A 20360-nucleotide genomic window follows, 5' to 3' on the forward strand; every position below is an offset into this window, starting at 1 on the left:
AGCTGCAGGGACAAAGGGCTCCCTCTGCCCCGCGCGGGCGGGGGATTTAATTAAAACCAGGGCGATTAAAGCGGCCGGGGGTCCGCTGTCCCCGGCGCAGGTGACATCCCCGGCAGCGCCCCGAGCAGCCGGGCGAGCGCCCACTCCGCACCTGCAGCCCTCCCCGAGGGAGGGGAGAATTCCAGCGCATTGTCCCGGCTGAACGAATAAAAAAACCCTTCAGGAGCAGAAACCGAACCCGGCCGAGCCCGGCGCTGGCGCGGGCCCAGCCCGGCTCGGGTGTCGCGGTGGATACTTCCGGCGTGGGTCGGAGGTGACCGCTCGCACCGCGTCCCTTTGTGCTGAGCGGAGCCCCGAGCCCCCCCGGAGCCCCCCGGAGCATCCCGTGGGTGTCCCGGGCCGCTTCCCATCCCCGCTCCCATCCCCGCTCCGGCCGGACCCGCGCACACCCAGTCCTGGAGGTGGGATTAGGCCGGGCTTTGGCTGATCCCCTCCCAGCAGCCCGGCTTTATAAATCCCCGCTGGCAGCGGGCGCGGCACCCGAGGGTGCCCGGGGCGGCCGCGATGGCCCAGCAGCGCCGTGTCCAGCTGTCCACGCAGCGCCCCACCAGCACCGTGTGCGTGCTGGGCACCGAGCTGTCGCTGGACGTGTGCGGGTGAGCGCGGGGCAGCAAAGCCGCTTTTCCCCCTTTATCCCATCAGGGCAAGGCCGGGAATAGCGCGCGGCGGGGAGGGGGCGGCGCGGCCGCTCCGCGGGGCTGCTCCCGGGGGTCCCGGCAGGAAGGGGAGGCTCCGGCGGGACCGCGACATTCCAGGAGGGGTTCTGCCGCGCCTGGGCTGCCAAAAGCCCTTTTTGGGGTTTTAAGGCTGCGCTGCGCATCCCGGCCCATGAAATAATAAATATTTCCTGCTTTCGGGGGAGCGCGGAGAGCGAAACCCGCGCGGCCCCTCCCGGCGCTGGATGCGGAGCCGCTTCCCTGGCCCCAGCCCAGATCCGAGAGCGCCCGGGCAGCGGCTTCGGCTCTTTGTTCCCCAAACCCCGCTCCGGCCCGCAGCAGCTCGGGGTTCACCTCCCTCCCATCCCGTCCCCACCGCTGCCCCGGGCTGCGATTTTCCCCTCTGCCCCGGGCTGGAGCCGCGTTTTCCTCCTCCCGGGTCCGGATTCGCTCCGGGCCCATCGCCCGCGGCCTCCCGAACCGGGGCGGGGCGAGCTCCGACCTGCGCAGCGCCGGGGTTTGGCCCGGGCCGGCCCCCGCTCGGCGCTGCCGCCGGCGGAAACGCCGATTTTGGGGAGATCCGAGCCCCAAATCCTCGCCGGGCAGCTCCGGGATGGAGCCGCGCGGGATGGGCCGGGTTCCGTCCCCGCTGCCTTCGGGAGGCTGGCGGATTTCAGTCCGAGATTTGGGGCGTTCCGGAGGGATGGCTGCGGTTATCTCTGTGCGGGTTATTCCCGTTTATTCCCGTTTCCCACGGCGGGACGGGGAGCGCTTTGCACCTGGAAAATCACTGGATTTGGGGTTTTTTGAGGGATTCCTGCCGTGGGTATCGCGGGTTCGGCGCCGTCGCCTTTTCCAGGGCTCGTAGGCTCGGGCGGGATTTGCCTTTAATCGCCTTTGGCGGGATTTGTCGGAATTGCCTTTTCCGGGAGCGGCTCTCCTCACGTTTTGTGGGATTCGCCGCGTGTCCAGGGAATTGATGCAATTCCAGGCCGCGGGATTTGCCGCGGTTTGGGTGACTGTGGCAGGATTTGTTCCACGCGGGAGGATTTATCCCCATTTCCCTCGCAGCACCTCCTGCAGCTGCGTTTTCCAGGTCCAGTTGCGTTTCCCAGCACCTGCTGCTGTTCCGCATTTCAGGATTGGTTCCACGCTGGAGGATTTGCCAGAGTTTCACATCTCAGGGCTCCCCGCGGTTGCATTTTTGGGGATTATTTCCATTTCCCAGGAGCTCTTGCTACTCTGAATTTGGGGATTTGATAATACTGGAGATTTTATAACAATTCCACAGCTCAGGGCTTGCAGCAGCTGCATTTTCCAGGATTATTCGCATTTTCCAGGAGTTGCTGATATTCGAAATTGCAGGATGTGTTTCATATTGAAGGAGTTACCGTAATTGAATATGGCTGGACTTGTTGCAGCTGCATTTTCCAGGATTTGTTGCATTTTGCAGCACTTTTGGTCATTTGAAATGTCAGGACTTGTTGCACGTTGGAGGATTTCTCCCAGTTTCAGATCGCAGCCCTTGCTGCAGCTGCATTTTCCAGGAATAGTTGCATTGCCAGGACTCGTCGATGTTCTGAACCCCAGCACTGGTTCCCCGTTGAAGGTTTTACCCCAATTCCACATTGCAGGACTTGTTGAAATTGCATTTTCTGGGAATATCTGAGTTTCCCACCGCTCCTCCCAGCGACTCCTCGCAGAATTCCCATTCCCGCCCTCACCATTCCCGGGATCCTGACCGCTTTTCCCCCTTCCAGCTCCGCTCCCAAGGGTGCCGTGTCCTTCCAAGCCCAGGGCACGCCAGGGGTGCGGCTCTGGGTGGTTCACGACTCCCAGAGCGTGAAGTTGCCCTCGAGCGTCAGTCGCTGGCCCCTGGCGCCCGGCCCCGAGCTGCTGCTGGCCATGGACCAGCCTCAGCAAGGACGTGGGCGACGAGAAGGTGCGTGCTGGGGTCCCGCCGGATCCGGGATTCCCGTCGGATCCCGGGATTCCTGCTGGCTGTTAGGATTCCCGCTGGATCCCGGGATTTCCACGGGGTACTGGGGTCCCGCTGGATCCGGGGTTCCCGCTGGATCCTGGATTCCCGCGGGGTGCTGGGGTCCCGCCGGATCCGGGGTTCCCGCTGGATCCCGGGATTCCCGCTGGGTGCTGGGGTCCCGCTGGATCCGGGATTCCCACTGGATCCGGGATTCCCGCTGGGTGCCGGGGTCCCGCCGGATCCGGGGTTCCCGCTGGATCCGGGATTCCCACTGGCTGTTGGGATTCCCGCCGGATCCCGGCGTTCCAGCCGCATCCCGGCGTTCCAGCCGGCCCCGCCCCGTGCCGAGCTGCCGCTCCTCGTTGCAGGTCAGGGTCTCGTATTTCAGGGAGGCGGGCGCGGTGCCCGTGGGCAGGGCCTTGCTGTACCTCACCTGCGTGGGTGAGTCGGGGGGACGGCCCCAAACCCCGCGCGTTCCCCGCGCGTTCCCCCGGCCCACCCCGTCCCGTCCCGTCCCGTCCCGCAGAGGTGTCGCTGGACGCCGACGTCAACCGCAGCGGGGCCGTGAGCAGGACGCTGCTGGACAAGGTATCCCGAGGGGCCGGGAGCCCCCGGAGCCCGGCGGGACCCGGGAATTCCCGGCCGAGCCCCAGCCCCGCTCCGTGTCCCCCCAGACCACCTGGACGTGGGGTCCCGAGGGACACGGGGCCGTCCTGCTGGTCAACTGCGACCGCGACGACCCCGGCGCCGAGGGCCTGGACAGCCAGGACAGCGCCGTGCGCTCCTACGACGGTGCTGGCACCGCCAGAACCCCGCTCTCCTGCTTGGCCCCCCATTTTCCCACTTTCCCCTTTCTTCCACAGCCCAGAAACCCAATTTTCCCACTTTCCCCCCAGTTTTCCCACTTTCCCCTCAATTTTCCCTTTCTTCCACAGCCCAGAACCCCCAATTTTCCCACCTTTCCCCCAATTTTCCCACTTTCCCCCAATTTTCCCACTTTCCCCTCAATGTTTTTGCTTTTCCCTCAATTTTCCCACTTTCCCCTTTCTTCCACAGCCCAGAAACCCAATTTTCCCACTTTCCCCCCAGTTTTCCCACTTTCCCCTCAATTTTCCCTTTCTTCCACAGCCCAGAACCCCCAATTTTCCCACTTTCCCCTCAATGTTTTTGCTTTTCCCTCAATTTTCCCACTTTCCCCTTTCTTCCACAGCCCAGAACCCACAGTTTTCCCACTTTCTCCCCAATTTTCCCACTTTTCCCTCAATGTTCTTACTTTTCCCTCAATGTTCTCACTTTTCCCCCAATTTTCCCACTTTTCCCTCAATTTTCCCACTTTTCCCTTTCTTCCACAGCCCAGAACCCCCAATTTTCCCACTTTCCCCTCAATGTTTTTACTTTCCCCCCAATTTTCCCACATTTCCCCTCAATTTTCCCACATTCCCCCTCAATTTTCCTACTTTCCCCTCAATTTTCCCACTTTCCCCCCAATTTTCCCACTTTCCCCTCAATTTTTTTACCTTCCCCTCCATTTCCCCACTTTCCCCTTGCTTCCACAGCCCAGAACCCCCCGTTCTCCCACTTCTCCTCGAACTTCCCCACTTCCCCCTCAACTTCCCCTTTCCACCGCAGCCAGAAACGCCCATTCCCCCCTTTCCCGTCGATTCTCCCTCTTCCCCCCGATTTCCCAGCCCGGCAGGCCCCGTTCCCGCCCCGTTTGCCCGCTCACGTTTCCCGCTGTGCCCGCAGACCTGAAGGACATGTCGCAGCTGCTGCTGCGCACCCGCGGGCCCCACCCCATCTTCGCCGGGCACCGCCTGCTGCTCCACGTGGATTTCGGCGACGCCGACAAAGTCGGGGTTTTCTACAGCGGCAGTGAGTGCCCGGTGCGGGGCTCCTCGGGCCGGGCTCGGCCCTTCTCCTCCCGGGCCGTGCTCCGGGGCACGGCTTTGGGGGGCGAGGGGGCCACCGAGGCGTCGCTGTCCCGCAGGCAGCGCGGCGCTGGGCGAGTTCCGCCACGTGCTGGGTGGCCCCAAGCTCGCCTACAGCGTGCGCCCGGGCCGGCACCAGCACGAGAGCGTCTTCTACGTGGAGGGCTTGGCCTTCCCCGACGTCGGCTTCTCGGGCCTCGTGTCCTTCCACGCCACGCTGCTCGAGAGCCCCGACAAGGTGCCGGCCCCGGGGCGGGCGGGGGGCGCGGCGGGGCCGGGCCAGGGCCCCAACCGCGTTTGTGCCACCGCGCCAGGGGCCTCCCGGAGACGCCGATCTTCACGGACACCGTGGTGCTCCGCGTGGCGCCCTGGATCATGACGCCCAACACGGCGGCGCCGCTGGAGGTCTTCGTGTGCGGGTGGGTGCTGGCTGCTCCCAGATCCCCTTTCTTGTGCCTGAATCCCATTTTTGTTCCCCAAATCCCGTTCTTTTTTTTCCCCAGATCCTGGTTTTTTTTTTTACCCCCAATCTCATGGGTTTTGTTCCCCAAATCCCGTTTTTTTTCCCCAGATCCTGTTTTTTTCTTACCCCCAATCTCTTGGGTTTTGTTCCCCAAATCCTATTTTTTTTCCCTCAAATCCTGGTTTTTGTTCCCCAAATCCCATTTTCTTTCTCCTCAAACCCTGTTTGTTTTTTTTCCCCAAATCCCGCCTTTTTTCCCCCCAAATCCCATTTTCTTACTCCTCAAACCCTGTTCTTTTTTCCCCCAATCCCCTTCTTTTTCCCCAAATCCCATTTTTTCCCCAAATCCCTTTTTTCCCCCCGAAATCCTGGTTTTTCTTCCCCCAGATCTGAGTTTTTTTCTCAAATCCTGTTTTTTTCCCAAATCAATTTTCCCCCCCAAATCTTGCTTTAATTTTCCCCAAATCCCCCTTTTTTCCCCAAATCCCCTTTTTCCCCCAAATCCTGCATTTCCCCCCCCAATCCCATTTCTTCTCCCCCAAATCCCATCTCCTCGTCCCCCGAATCCCGTTTTTCCCCGCAGTGTGGATGACAACGAGGGCTTCGTGGCGGCCGTGGCCGCGCTGGCCGAGCGGGCGCAGTGCCCGCTGACCGTGTGCCCGCCGCCGCAGAACCGCCAGGACCGCTGGATCCAGGTGGGAGCGGGCGGCGCGCGGCCCCTGCTCGGGCGGGCAGCGGCTCCGGGCGCGCTCCCAAAACCGCTCCGTCCCTTCCCAGGATGAGCTGGAGTTCGGCTACGTCCAGGCCCCCCACAAGACCTTCCCCGTGGTCTTCGACTCGCCCCGCGACCGCGGCCTGAAGGATTTTCCCGTCAGGAGCATCCTGGTACCCAGCCCCTTCCCGCTGCTGAGCCCCGGCCTGGCCACGCCCAAAACCCCGATGGATCCCTTCGATGGATCCCTTCGATGGATCCCTTCGTTCCTCACGCTTTCGGGAAGCCCCAGCGCTTCTTTAACCGTTTCCTCCCATTTTCCCCCCACCCAGGGCCCGGATTTCGGCTACGTGGCCCGGCAGGCTCCGGAGGGCGCTTCCAGCCTGGACTCCTTCGGGAATCTGGAGGTGAGCCCGCCCGTGACGGTGCGGGGCAAGGAGTACCCGCTGGGGCGCATCCTGATCGGCAGCAGCTTCCCCAGGTGAGGCGGGCCAGGGCAGCCCCCAAAAAGGATTTCCTGGCCCTGGTTGGGGTCGGTTCTGAGTTCGGGGTCGGTTCTGAGTTCGGGGTCAGTTCCGAGTCTGGGGTCAGTTCCCAGTTTGGGGTCAGTTCCCAGTTTGGGATCAGTTCCGAGTTTGGGGTCAGTTCCCTGTTCGGGGTCAGTTCCGAGTTCGGGGTCAGTTCCCAGTTTGGGGTCGGTTCCGAGTTTGGGGTCAGTTCCGAGTTCGGGGCCAGTTCCCAGTTTGGGATCGGTTCCGAGTTTGGGGCCGGTTCCGAGTTTGGGGTCGGTTCCGAGTTCAGGGTCGGTTCCCATTTCGGGGTCAGTTCCCAGTTCGGGGTCGGTTCCCAGTTTGGGGTCAGTTCCCATTTTGGGGTCGGTTCCGAGCTGGGAGTAAGTTCCGAGTTCGGGGTGGGCTCCCCCCGTGCCCCCCGACCCGCGGTGCCCCCCAGGCTCGGCGGCCGCAGGATGGCCAAGGCCGTGCGGGATTTCCTGGTGGCGCAGAAGGTGCAGGCGCCCGTGGAGCTCTTCTCGGACTGGCTCCAGGTCGGGCACGTGGACGAGTTCCTGACCTTTGTCCCCGCGCCCGATCGGAAGGTAACGGATCCCAGATCCCGAATCCCGGATCCCGGGGTGGGGCAAAAAGCGGGACGAGACCCTAAAGGCCTCCCCACCCTCGCCCCGCAGGGATTCCGGCTGCTCCTGGCCAGCCCCAGCGCCTGCTACCAGCTCCTCAGGGAGAAGCAGGAGGAGGGGTTCGGCGAGGCCGCGATGTTCCAGGGTAGGGCAGGATGGAAAACGGGGCTCCGGGGCTTCATTTTCCCTTTTTCCTGCAAAATCCGGTGGGGGAGGCGGACGGAGCCCGGGACGCGGCTGGGGAGCGGGGGCGGAGCGGAGTTAACGAAAAGCTGCAGGGTTTGGCTCCCGCTGGGAGGGAGCCCCTGGGGCGGGGCAGCTCCGGGATCCCAGCGCGGGGAATTCCCTGTGCCGCAGGGCTGGAGAAGGTGCCCAAGCCGACCATAAACGAGATCCTGGCTAACGAGGGGCTGCGCAGGTTCAATAATTACGCCCAGGTGAGGACGGGGAGCCGGAGGCTCCATCGGCCCCTGGGCGTCCTTCGGTGCCCCCGTCCATCACCAGCCCCCTCTCCAGCCGGCTGCCCGTCGCTCCGGCCCTCCCTCCGTCCATCCTTCTGTCCATCCCTCCCTCACTCCGTCCACCCTTCTGTCCATCCCTCCCTCCCTCTGTCCACCCTTCTGTCCATCCCTCCCTCCATCCTCCTGCCCCTCCTGATGTCCATGCCTTTGTCCCCCTGTCCCTCCTTCCCTCCCTTTGTCCCTGCACTTCCCCCTTCTCCACCCCACTGTCCCTCTCCGTGTCCCACCCATTGTCCACGTCCCTGTCCCTCCCTCCCTCTCACCCTCCCCGTCCCCCCAGAGCTGCATCAGCTGGAACCGGGACATCCTGAAGCGCGCGCTGGGCCTGGCCGAGCCGGACATCCTGGACATCCCGCAGCTCTTCCAGGGCGACGTCGCCTCCGGGGCCGAGGCCTTTTTCCCAGACATGGTGAGAGCCCGAGCCCCGCAGCCCCGGGCGAGTCCCGGCGAGTCCCCGGGCGAGTCCCCGGGCGAGCCCGGCGCGCCGGGAGCGCGGTTCCTGAGGGAATCCCGCTGCCGCAGGTGAACATGCTGGTGCTGGGCCGCCACCTGGGCATCCCCAAGCCCTTCGGGCCGGCGGTGGGCGGGCGGTGCTGCCTGGAGCAGCGCGTGCGGGAGCTGCTGGAGCCCCTGGGCCTCTCCTGCACCTTCATCGACGACTTCTTCTCCTACCACGTGCTGGCGGGGGACGTTTCACTGCGGCACCAACGTGCGCCGCAAGCCCTTCGCCTTCAAGTGGTGGCACGTGGTGCCCTGAGGTGGCCCCGGCGCCGCCGCGGCTCCTCCGGCCCCAAATCCTCCCCCGGCCCTGCCAAGTGCCTTCGGTGTCGGGAATAAATCGGGGCTGCGGCTGGCGGGGCTCTCGGGGCTCTCTGGGGAGGAGCTCTCCCAGCACGGGGGGACGCTGGGCTGGTGGAACCGGGGGGGAGCGGGAGCGCGTGGGGCTGCAGGGCCGAAATCCACGCGGAGAAATCCCACGCGGAGAAATCCCACGCGGAGAAATCCCACGCGGAGACAGCACGCACGGAGCCGTGGAACGGGGTGGAGGGCCCGGGCAGGGACAGCTCCCACCCCCGTCCCGGGCTGCTCCCGGCCCGTCCAGCCCCGCCCTGGGCACTGCCAGGGATCCAGGGCAGCCGCGGCTGCGCTGGGAATTCCATCGCAGCCCCTCGCCAGCCTCCCAGGGAAGATTGATCCCAAATCCCCCACTGCAGGCTGTCCCCCTTTAGTCGGGAGCCATTCCCTGGGTCCTGGCCCTCCGTGCCTTGTCCCCAGCCCCTCTGCAGCTCTCCTGGAGCCCCTTCGGGCCCTGCCAGGAGCTCGGAGCTCTCCCTGGAGCTTCTCCTCTCCAGGGGAGCACCCCCAGCTCTCCCAGCGGAGCTGCTCCGTCCCTCTGAGCCCATCCCGGAGCCTCCTCCAGCAGCTCCAGGCCCTCCCCGTGCTGGATCCCGGAGCTGGGGCTTCCCGAGGGATACTGGGAGGGTCCCACTGCCCATTCCCATCCCCTCCCAATTCCCATCCCTTCCATATTCCCATCCATCCCGTGCTCATTGCTATCCCCTCATTCCCATTCCCTGCTCATTCCCATCCATCCCCTGCCCATTCCCATTCATTCCCATTCCCTGCTCATTCCCATTCCCATTCCCATCCATTCCCTGCCCATTCCCATTCATTCCCATTCCCATCCCCTCCCAATTCCCATCCATCCCCTGCCCATTCCCATTCATTCCCATTCCCATTCCCTGCCCATTCCCACTCCCATCCATTCCCTGCCCATTCCCATCCATCTCCTGCTCATTCCCATCCCCATTCCCTGCCCAATCCCATCCCCTCCCAATTCCCATCCATCCCGTGCTCATTGCTATCCCCTCATTCCCATCCCCTGCTCATTCCCATCCATCCCCCGCCCATTCCCATTCATTCCCATTCCCTGCCCATTCCCATCCCCTCCCAATTCCCATGGCCTGCTCATTCTCATTCCATCACTTCCATCCCTGTCCATTCCCATCCATTCCCTCCTCATTCCCATTCCCATTCCCTCATTTCCCTGCCCACTCCCATCCATCTCCTGCCCATTCCCATTCCCTCCTCGTTCTCATCCCCTCTCAATTCCCATTCCCTCCCAATTCCCATCCATCTCCTGCTCATTCCCATTCCCATCCCCATTCCCTGCCCATTCCCATCCACTCCCAATTCCCATCCGTCCCCCGCCCATTCCCATTCATTCCCATTCCCTGCTCATTCCCATTCCCATTCCCATTCCCATCCATCCCCTGCCCATTCCCATTCATTCCCATTCCCACTCCCATCCATTCCCTGCCCATTCCCATCCATCTCCCATCCATTCCCATTCCCATTCCCATTGGGAATCCACGCCCCCATCCCAGGGATCCCAGCCCATCCCCGGGGCAGCGGGACGGGGCCGTGTCCGAGCCCTGCCGGAATTCCGCAGGGATGGAATTCCCCACAGAGGGAAAAGCGGGAGCGGGAATTATTGGGGATGTTCAGGATGGCGCCGGCGGATTTGGGAAAGAGCAGCGTCGGCTGCGGGGCCCTCGGGGAACGGAAGGAACAAAACGGGAGCGTAAAAAACGGAACAGAAAGGTTTTAAAAGCGAAAATTCCAGGCCAAAAAAATGATTGGGAAAGGTGTGGAGCGAGAGGTGAAAATAAAAAGCAGCAAAGCAAAAAGGAACGAGGTAAAATAAATATTGAGCATTGAAAAATAGGGAGTGAAAAAAGTGAAACTGAAGGGAAAAAAAGAAAAATAAAAATTCAAATTCAAATTTAAAAATTGAAAAAAAGATTAAAAAATGAGGGTAAAATAGGATAAAATCTTGAATTTCAAAATAAAACTGAAAAGCGGAATTCAGAAACGAAAAGGAGAATTCAGAAATGAAATAAAATCAAAAATCAGAGGGGAAAAAAGTAAAAGAAACCTTAAAGCTGGATTGAAATAAAAAAGTAGAGTCAAAAATATCAAATAAAGGTCCAAGTGGAAAGAAATTAAAATGAAATTAAAAGCAGAATTGAAAAACGAGACAAACAATTAAAAATTAGGACTAAAAGCGAGAAGATGAATTAAAATAAAGAAGCGGAAAAGGAGAAATGAAAAGGAAAAAATGCAGTTCCGAGTGGAATTTACCAGCTCAAGAAGCAGAAATTCAAAATGAAGAGATTAAAAGGAAGCAAAAGAGAAAAACGGGATTGAGAACGGGGGGAAAATAAAACCCGGGAAGGAGGAAAAAAAGAAAGAAAAGTAAAAAATTGAATAATAAAGAGGCGAGGAGGGAGAAACACCAAAACCCGGGGATTTAAACCCGAACCGCACGGGAAGGGCCGGGGGCGGCGCGGGGGGGACACAAGGACCTCGTTCCATCGCTTTTTACTCCAAGAAATACAAAAACCCCCGGATCCTCCCCCGGCCCGGCCCCTCCGCGCCGGGAATGCCCCGGGAACGGCCCGGGAACGGCTCGGGAACGGCCGGGAATCCCTCGGGAACGGCCCGGGAACGGCTCGGGAACGGCCGGGAATCCCTCGGGAACGGCCGGGAGCCCCTCGGGAACGGCCCGGGAATGCCTCGGGAACGGCCGGGAATCCCTCGGAACGGCCCGGGAATGCCTCGGGAACGGCCGGGAATCCCTCGGGAACGGCCGGGACCCCTCGGGAACGGCCCGGGAATGCCTCGGGAACGGCCCGGGAATCCCTCGGGAACGGCCCGGGAGCCTCTCGGGAATCCCTCGGGAATGGCCCGGGAACGGCCCGGGAATCCCTCGGGAACGGCCCGGGAATGCCTCGGGAACGGCCCGGGAATCCCTCGGGAACGGCCCGGGAGCCCCTTGGGAATCCCTCGGGAACTGCTCGGGAACGGCCCGGGAATGCCTCGGGAATCCCTCGGGAACCCTCGGGAACGGCCCGGGAACCGCTCGGGAACGGCCGGGAATCCCTCAGGATTCCCTCGGGAACGGCCCGGGAGCCCCTCGGGATTCCCTCGGGAACGGCCCGGGAACCCTCGGGATTCCCTCGGAACGGCCCGGGAATCCCTCGGGAATCCCTCGGGAACGGCCCGGGAATCCCTCGGGAACGGCCCGGGAGCCCCTCAGGATTCCCTCGGGAACGGCCCGGGAATCCCTCGGAACGGCCCGGGAACCGCTCGGGAACGACCCGGGAATCCCTCGGGATTCCCTCGGGAACGGCCCGGGAGCCCCTCGGGATTCCCTCGGGAACGGCCCGGGGAGCTCTCGGGATTCCCTCGGGAACGGCCCGGGAGCCTCTCGGATTCCCTCGGGAACGCCCCCCGAGGCTCCCGGGGCTCCGAGTGGGGTTTTGGTGATTCCCCACCCCAATTCCTCGGGCTGCGGCCGAACCCCGAAATATTGCTAAAAAAAGCGGGATTTGGGATTTTCCAGCCAGCTGCTCTCCCCCCCGCCGGGATTCCCCCCCCCCCTCCCCAATCCAAAACCCTGGAAAACAACCCCCGATCCCAAAAAAATGACCAAAACCCCTTTTTTTTTTACTGCAAACTCCCCGGGGGAGAGCGGGAAGGACCTAAAATCCATTGGATTATCCAGAAGAATCCCCAAGGAGCGGCCCGGGGGAGGCGGGGGGGACCTAAAATCCATGGAATTCTGCAGAAGAATCCGCAAGGAGCGGCCCGGGGTAGAGTGGGAAGGACCTAAAATCCATGGAATTCTGCAGAAGAATCCCAAGGAGCGGCCCGGGGGGGACGCCGGGGCTGCGCGAGGCAGAGCCGGGCTCTGCTCCTGAAGGCACCTCGAGTTTCCAGCACAGTGACCTGGCACGGAGGGAATGCGGGAATGCGGGAATTCGGGAATTCCGGCTGATCCCAGGCCAAACCACCCGCGGGGAGGGGGGCGGGGGGGGGGGGGAGGGAACTCTGAATTCCCGGGAAAAACCAAAAAAACAAACCAACAAAAGCTCCTTTGGGACTCCCCTCGTGATCCCTGAGATGTCCCCGGGGTGGGCGAGGGCTGCCACAGCGGGGAGGGGAGCCCGGGAATGCTGCTGGGATGGAATCCGGGTCCTGGATCCCCAGGAGGGGGGAAATCCCGAAAACGATAGCACCCGAAGTGGGGAAAACCAGCAAAAAACCGGGAATATTGGGGCGGGGAAAGAGGCGTTCGCAGCTGCTCTTTAGGGATCCCGAATCCCTACAGGGATCCCAAGGCGGGATCAGATCCCCAGGGCGATCCCGAGCCGGCAGCCGGGAAGGGTCGGGGCCGGGAAAACGGGAAACGGGAAGGAAATGCTGCGGGAAGAGAGAAACCAAACCAGAAGGACGCAAGGGCGGAGCCCGTGGAAGCCGAGGCGGGGCGAGCCCGGAGGGCCCGCGGCCGGCGGCAGCTCCCGGCGCCGGGAAGGGGCGGGAAGGAGCCCCCGAGGGCTCGGGAGCGGCAGCGGCAGCGGGACGGGCGGGGCTGCGCTCCGGGAGAACAGCTCAGAGCGTGCGCGGGTTGTACTCCGGCAGCTTCCGCAGCTTCTCCTGCTCCGCCTCCGACTCGTCCCGGGCGATCACCAGGGAGTGCGCGTAGCCCATGGCCACCTGCAACGGGACACGGTCAGCCGGCAGTGGGCACTGCCCATGGCCACCCGGAACGGGACACGGTCAGCCGGGAGTGGGCAGTGCCCATGGCCACCCGGAACGGGACACGGTCAGCCGGCAGTGGGCAGTGCCATGGCCACCCGGAACGGGACACGGTCAGCCGGCAGTGGGCAGTGCCCATGGCCACCCGGAACGGGACACGGTCAGCTGGGAGTGGGCAGTGCCCACGGGAAAGGGACAGGGTCAGCCGGCAGTGGGCAGTGCCCACAGGACACGGTCAGTGGTCAGCGGGCAGTGGGCACTGCCCACGGGAAAGGGACACGGTCAGCGGGCAGTGGGCAGTGCCCACAGGACAGGGTCAGTGGTCAGCGGGCAGTGCCCACAGGACACGGTCAGTGGTCAGCGGGCAGTGGGCAGTGCCCACGGGAAAGGGACAGGGTCAGCGGGCAGTGGGCAGTGCCCACAGGACACGGTCAGCGGGCAGTGGGCAGTGCCCACAGGACACGGTCAGTGGTCAGCGGGCAGTGCCCCTGCCCGTCACCCCAGGTGTCCTGAGCTGGGCACGGCCTCAGTGCCCCCGAATCCTTCAGGGGATGGCCCCGAATGTGCCCCTCCCTCAGCCCTGGCCCCGCTCCGGTTGCCCCTCGCCCTCTCCGGTTGCCCCTCGCCCTCTCCGGTTGCCCTCTCCGGTTGCCCCTCGCCCTCTCCGGTTGCCCTCACCTGCTCCGTGTAGATCCCGTCCAGGGTTTTCACCTCCTGCGCGGCCGTGGAGGATTTGGGTTTGTGGTCCCCGTAGCCCTGGGGGGACGGGGCGCTCAGGGGGCTGCGGGGGACTTTGGGGTTCCCAGGAGGATTTGGGGTGCCCAGGAAGATTTGGGATCTCGGTTTGGGGGATTTGGGGTTCCCGGGGGGATTTGGGATCTCGGTTTGGGGTTCCCAGGGGGATTTGGAACGTCGGTTTGGGGGATTTGGGATATTTAAGGTTCCCAGGGGGATTTGGGATCTCGGTTTGGGGGATTTGGGGTTCCCGGGGGGATTTGGGATCTCGGTTTGGGGGATTTGGGGTGCCCAGGAGGATTTGGGGTCTCGATTTGGGGTTCCCAGGAAGATTTGGGGTGTCGGTTTGGGGGATTTGGGATATTTAAGGTTCCCAGGGGGATTTGGGGGTCAGTTTGGGGGGTCTGGGGGGATCAGTTTGGGGGTTCCCAGGAGGATTTGGGGTCTCAGTTTGGGGTTCCCAGGAAGATTTGGGGTCTCAGTTTGGGGTGTCAGTTTGGGGTTCCCAGGAGGATTTGGGGTCTCAGTTTGGGGGTTCCCAGGAGGATTTGGGGTCTCAGTTTGGGGTGTCAGTTTGGGGTTCCCAGGAGGATTTGGGGTGTCAGTTTGGGGTTCCCAGGAGGATTTGGGGTCTCAGTTTGGGGTTGCCAGGAGGATTTGGGGTCTCAGTTTGGGGTGTCAGTTTGGGGTTCCCAGGAGGATTTGGGGTGTCAGTTTGGGGTTCCCAGGAGGATTTGGGGTCTCAGTTTGGGGTTCCCAGGAAGATTTGGGGTCTCAGTTTGGGGTGTCAGTTTGGGGTTCCCAGGAGGATTTGGGGTGTCAGTTTGGGGTTCCCAGGAGGATTTGGGGTCTCAGTTTGGGGTTGCCAGGAGGATTTGGGGTTCCCAGGAAGATTTGGGGCGTTGGTTTGAGGGCTTTGGGATATTTAAGGTTCCCTGGGGGATTGGGGTCTCGGTTTGGGGTCTTGGTTTGGGCTGTTTTGGGGTTCCCAGGAAGATCTGGGGTGTCGGTTTGGGGGATTTGGGATATTTGAGGTTCCCTGGGGGATTTGGGGGTCAGTTTGGGGTTCCCAGGGGGATTTGGGGCATTTGGGGTGTCGCTTTGGGACATTTGGGGTTCCCAGGGCTGTTTTTGGGGTTCCCAGGGTGTCGCTTTGGGGCCTCACCAGCTCCCCGAAGGTGGGCGAGGGTCCCAGCTGATGGTGCTCTCGTCGGCCGCCACGATGACGCTGCTCTTCCTGCGAGGAGCCGGCGCTGAGCCCGCGGCATTCCCGCCCCGGGAGCGGGAACGGGGCCGGGAATGGGGCCGGGAATGGGAATGGGGCCGGGAATGGGGCCGGGAATGGGAACAGGGCCGGGAATGGGGCCGGGAGCGGGGCCGGGAGCGGGCCGCACTCACCCGCAGGCCAGGCTGCGGATCCTCCACCCGCACAGGTCCTGCACGGCTTTGGGATACATCGTGGATTCCCGGGAGGTGTTGGTGGCGCCCCAAAAGAACAGCCCGCCTGCAGAGAGCCCGTCAGGCGCGGGGCGCCGCTCCCGGAATTCCCAAAGCCCGGATCCCCGGCTGTCAGCTGCCCCGGAATCCCCAATTCCCAAATCCCAGATCCCTGCCTGTCAGATCCCCCAGAATTCCCAAATCCCAAATCCCAGATCCTGCCTGTCAGCTGCCCCAGAGTTCCCAAATCCCAAATCCCAGATCCTGCCTGTCAGATCCCCCAGAATTCCCAATTCCCAAATCCCAGATCCCCACCTGTCAGATCCCCCAGAATTCCCAATTCCCAAATCCCAGATCCTGCCTGTCAGCTGCCCCGGAATTCCCAATTCCCAAATCCTGGATCCCCGCCTGTCAGGGCTCCCTGGCATTCCCACCTGTCAGGCTACGGCTCCCCGGCATTCCCAGATCCCGGGATATCCCCACCTGTCTCGCTGACGGCGAAGGAGCCGTTCCCAGCATTCCCAACCCCAAATCCCGGGATTCCCGGGATATCCCCACCTGTCTCGCTGATGGCGAAGGAGCCGTTCCAGCATTCCCCACCCAAATCCCGGGATTCCCGGGATATCCCCACCTGTCTCGCTGACGGCGAAGGAGCCGTTCCCAGCGTTCCCAACCCCAAATCCCGGGATTCCCGGGATATCCCCACCTGTCTCGCTGACGGCGAAGGAGCCGTTCCCAGCGTTCCCCACCCCAAATCCCGGGATTCCCGGGATATCCCCACCTGTCTCGCTGACGGCGAAGGAGCCGTTCCCAGCATTCCCAACCCCAAATCCCGGGATTCCCGGGATATCCCCACCTGTCTCGCTGACGGCGAAGGAGCAGGTGTATCCGGCGTAGATCTGGGAAGCGCCGCGTCCCGGGAAGTCGAAGAGCTTCACCAGGCGCGGCACCAGCTCGTCCTTCTGCTCCGCATGGCCCAGGCGCCCGTAGCCCCCGAAGCCCCAGGAGAACACCCGCTTCTGGGAATCCAGCACCAGCTGGGATCCGGGGAACGGGATCGGGATCAGAGCCGCATCCCCCAAACCCCAGATCCCCAAAGCCCCAGGAATCCTCAAATCCCCCTGCAAGGATTCATCCCCAATCCCACTGCAAACCCTCATCCCTGAATTCCCACTGCAAACCCTCATCCCCGAATTCCCACTGCAAACCCTCATCCCCGAATGCGGACTGTGAGGATTTATCCCATAAATTCCTGCTGCGATGATTCCTCCCTAAATTCCCTGTGCCACCCTCCCCACGGCAGCCTCCCCCTGCCACTCCTGCGGCACCATTCCCATCCCATTCCCATTCCCATTCCCATTCCCATCCCATTCCCATTCCCATTCCATTCCCATTCCCATTCCCATTCCATTCCCATTCCCGATCCCATTCCCATTCCCGCTCGGCTCCGTACGGTGTGGTTGGCCCCGCAGCACCATTCCCATTCCCGTTCCCATTCCCGATCCCATTCCCATTCCCGCTCGGCTCCGTACGGTGTGGTTGGCCCGCAGGCCACGTCCCGAACCACCACGTTGGGCACGGGCAGGACCTGCCCGTCCTTGGTCCTCTCCACGAAGATGCCCACGCGCCGCGGCACCAGCTCGCAGTCGTACTCGATGCGCTGCGCCCGCGCGATGAACTTCCCGTCGGAATTGTGCCCTGGGAACGGCGGCAGCCGTGGAGCCGCAGCCGGGGCACGCACCCGGAACGGGGCACGGATCCCGGCCCGTGCGGGATCGCAGTCCCTGCGCGTTCATCCCCATTCCCAGTGGGATTCATCCTCATTCCCTGTGGGATTGATCCTCATTCCTTGTGGGATTCATCCCCAGTTCCCAGTGGGATTTATCCTCATTCCCTGTGGGATTTATCCTCATTCCTTGTGGGCTTTCATCCCCATTCCCTGGGGGATTCATCCCCAGTTCCCAGTGGGATTTATCCCCATTCCCAGTGGGATTCTTCCCCAGTTCCCAGTGGGATTTATCCCCATTCCCAGTGGGATTCATCCCCAGCTCCCCCTGTTTCTGCTTCCTATGCTCCTGCCTGAAATTCCTGACAGAAATCTGCACCCCAAAATGCCGGCTGTGAGGATTCATCCCCAAATTCCCACTGTGAACCTCCAATCCCTCAGGATGATCCCAAATTCCCAAATTCCCGAACTGCCGTACCCAGCTGGCCGTACTCCGGGCACCCGAAGGAGTACAGGTTCCCCGTGCAGTGCAGGACCCCAAACCAGCCCCGACCCCTTGGGATGATCCCAGACCAGCCCCAAATCCCTTGGGATGATCCCAAACCAGCCCCAAATCCTTTGGGATGATCCCAAACCAGCCCCAACCCCTTGGGATGATCCCAAACCATCCCCAATCCCCCGGGATGATCCCAGACCAGCCCCAACCCCTCGGGATGATCCCAAACCAGCCCCAACCCCTTGGGATGATCCCAAACCATCCCCAATCCCCCGGGATGATCCCAGACCTGCCCCAATCCCTCAGGATGATCCCAAACCAGCCCCAATCCCTCGGGATGATCCCAGACCAGCCCCAGTCCCCCGGGATGATCCCGAATTCCCAAATTCCCGTACCCAGCTGGCCGTACTCCGGGCACCCGAAGGAGTACAGGTTCCCCTTGCAGTCCAGGACCATGCTGAACTCGGCCCCGCAGCCCAGCTTGGTGATGGGCTGCCCGTTGTACATGATCTGGGAACAGATCCCGGGAACAGCGGGAACAGCGGGATCGGGAACAGCGGGAACATAATGGGAACACAGTGGGATTGGGAACAGCGGGAACACAGTGGTAACACAGCGGGATCGGGAACAGTGGGGTCGGGAACAGTGGGAACGGAATAGGAACAGAGCGGGAACAATGGGAACAGTGGGAACAGAATGGGAACACAGTGGGAGCAGCGGGAACAGAGGGATTGGGAACAGCGGGAACAGCGGGATTGGGAACAGCGGGAACACAGCGGGAACAATGGGAACAGCGGGATCGGGAACAGCAGGAACACAATGGGAACAGCAGGAACACAGTGGGAACACAGTGGGATCAGGAACAGCGGGGTCGGGAACAGTGGGAACAGAATGGGAACAGAGCGGGAACAATGGGAACAGTGGGAACAGAATGGGAACACAGCGGGAACAGCGGGAACAGCGGGATCGGGAACAGCGGGATTGGGAACAGCGGGATCGGGAACAGTGGGAACACAGCGGGATCATAATGGGAACAGTGGGAACACAATGGGAACAATGGGAACAATGGGATCAGGAACAATGGGAACAATGGGATCGGGAACAGCGGGAACAACAGGAAAAGGGAACAATGGGATCAGAAACATGGGAAAATGGGAACAACGGGATCAAAAAACACGGGAAAAAGGGAAAACCCAGTGAATTTCCATGGGAAAAGCAGGAAAAGCGGGATCAGAAACCACAGGAAAAGGGGAGAAAGGGGAATTTCCATGGGAAATCCCCCAAATCCTCAAGAATTCAACTCCGCTCTCCCTTTTCCTGGAGAATGGATCCCTGGCTGAGGGGGATTTTCCGCATCCCGAGGGATTTTTAGGGAATGGTTTCCCTTAAAAAGCCCCAAATCTGCGGGTTTTCCACCCAAAGCCCAGCGGGAGGCAGGAACGGGATCCCTGATCCCGGTGGGAGCAGGGTGGGATCGGATCCCAGCAGGAGCAGGGTGGGATCCGATCCCGGTGGGAGCAGGGTGGGATCCCTGATCCTGGCGGGAGCAGGGTGGGATCGGATCCAGTGGGAGCAGGGCGGGATCCCCAGTCTCAGCAGGAGCAGGGTGGGATTGGATCCAGTGGGAGCAGGGCGGGATCCGATCCCGGCAGGAGCAGGGCGGGATCCCCAATCTCAGCAGGAGCAGGGTGGGATTGGATCCCGGCAGAACCAGGGTGGGATCCCCGATCTGGCAGAACCAGGGTGGGATTGGATCCCGGCAGAACCAGGGTGGGATTGGATCCCAGCAGAACCAGGGTGGGATCCTGATCCCGGCAGAACCAGGGTGGGATCCCCGATCCCGGCAGCAGCAGGGTGGGATTGGATCCCGGCGGGAGCAGGGTGGAATCCGAGCCGGGCGGGGCGGCCCCGTACCTGCGTGGGGCTGGGCACGGCGTCCGTCTGGTTGCCCAGGCCCAGCTGGCCCATCTTGTTCTTCCCCGAAGGCGAACACGGAGCCGCTCTCTGCGGGAAACACGGCGGGGATTTGGGGGAAAAAGGGGGATTTGGGAAAAGGGGGATTTGGGGGAAAAGGGGGATTTGGGGGGAAAAGGGGGAATTTGGGGGAAAAGGGGGGATTTGGGGAAAAAGGGGGATTTGGGGGGAAAAGGGGGGATTTGGGAAAAGGGGGATTGGGGGGAAAAGGGGGGATTTGGGGAAAAGGGGGGATTTGGGGAAAAGGGGGATTTGGGGAAAAAGGGGGGATTTGGGGAGAAAAAAGGGGGGATTTGGGGGGAAAAGGGGGAGATTTGGGGGGAAAAAGGGGGGGATTGGGGGAAAAGGGGGATTTGGGGAAAAAGGGGGGATTTGGGGGGAAAAGGGGGGATTTGGGGGAAAAGGGGGGATTTGGGGGAAAAGGGGGATTTGGGGGGAAAAGGGGGGATTTGGGGGGAAAAAGGGGGGGATTTGGGGGAAAAGGGGGGATTTGGGGGGAAAGGGGGGATTTGGGGAAAAAGGGGGGATTTGGGGAAAAAGGGGGATTTGGGGAAAAGGGGGGATTTGGGGGGAAAAGGGGGATTTGGGGGGAAAAGGGGAGATTTGGGGAAAAAGGGGAGATTTGGGGGGAAAAAGGGGGGATTTGGGGGAAAAGGGGGATTGGGAAAAAGGGTTGGGGAAAAGGGGGGATTTGGGGGAAAGGGGGATTTGGGGGAAAAGGGGGGATTTGGGGAAAAGGGGGATTTGGGAAAAGGGGATTTGGGGAAAAGGGGGATTTGGGGAAAAGGTGGGGATTGGGGAAAAAGGAGGGATTGGGGAAAAGGGGGGATTTGGGGGAAAAGGGGGAGATTTGGGGGGAAAAGGGGGGATTTGGGAAAAAGGGAATTTGGGAAAAAGGGGGGATTTGGGGAAAAGGGGGATTTGGGGAAAAA

The 20360-nt window shown here is 61.8% G+C and overlaps 3 protein-coding genes across 3 annotated transcripts in view; 1 reads left to right on the forward strand and 2 right to left on the reverse strand.

The window, feature by feature from the left end:
• The first annotated feature begins 492 nt into the window (after positions 1-492).
• Positions 493-8213, forward strand: LOC120411322 (protein-arginine deiminase type-1-like). The gene is given in 18 exon segments (XM_039565640.1): positions 493-656; positions 2477-2627; positions 2629-2658; positions 3066-3138; positions 3224-3285; positions 3372-3489; positions 4444-4569; positions 4685-4863; positions 4941-5044; positions 5672-5783; positions 5866-5973; positions 6133-6281; positions 6752-6896; positions 6987-7080; positions 7293-7372; positions 7737-7865; positions 7979-8149; positions 8151-8213. Coding segments are annotated over 18 exon segments (1986 nt in total). The 5' UTR covers positions 493-564.
• Positions 8214-10824: 2611 nt separating this feature from the next.
• On the reverse strand, positions 10825-12077 carry LOC120411312 (basic proline-rich protein-like). Its single transcript, XM_039565588.1, has 3 exons — positions 12047-12077; positions 11159-11918; positions 10825-11084 (listed from the first exon to the last, which is right to left on the reverse strand). The coding sequence occupies exons 1-3, from the start codon at positions 12075-12077 to the stop codon at positions 10841-10843; spliced, it is 1035 nt and encodes a 344-aa protein (XP_039421522.1). The 3' UTR covers positions 10825-10840.
• RCC2 (regulator of chromosome condensation 2) overlaps positions 11948-20360 on the reverse strand; it is an 11176-nt gene continuing 2763 nt past the window's right edge. Inside the window, 11 exon segments of the mRNA XM_039565589.1 lie at positions 11948-13018; positions 13739-13816; positions 14961-14986; positions 14989-15032; positions 15194-15299; positions 16089-16269; positions 16765-16775; positions 16778-16930; positions 17850-17964; positions 19369-19428; positions 19430-19458. Coding sequence (XP_039421523.1) covers positions 12914-13018; positions 13739-13816; positions 14961-14986; positions 14989-15032; positions 15194-15299; positions 16089-16269; positions 16765-16775; positions 16778-16930; positions 17850-17964; positions 19369-19428; positions 19430-19458 — 908 coding nt within the window. The 3' untranslated portion in view covers positions 11948-12913.

This window comes from Corvus cornix, chromosome 27 (assembly GCF_000738735.6).
Source record: "Corvus cornix cornix isolate S_Up_H32 chromosome 27, ASM73873v5, whole genome shotgun sequence".
Classification (NCBI taxonomy): Eukaryota; Metazoa; Chordata; class Aves; order Passeriformes; family Corvidae; genus Corvus; species Corvus cornix.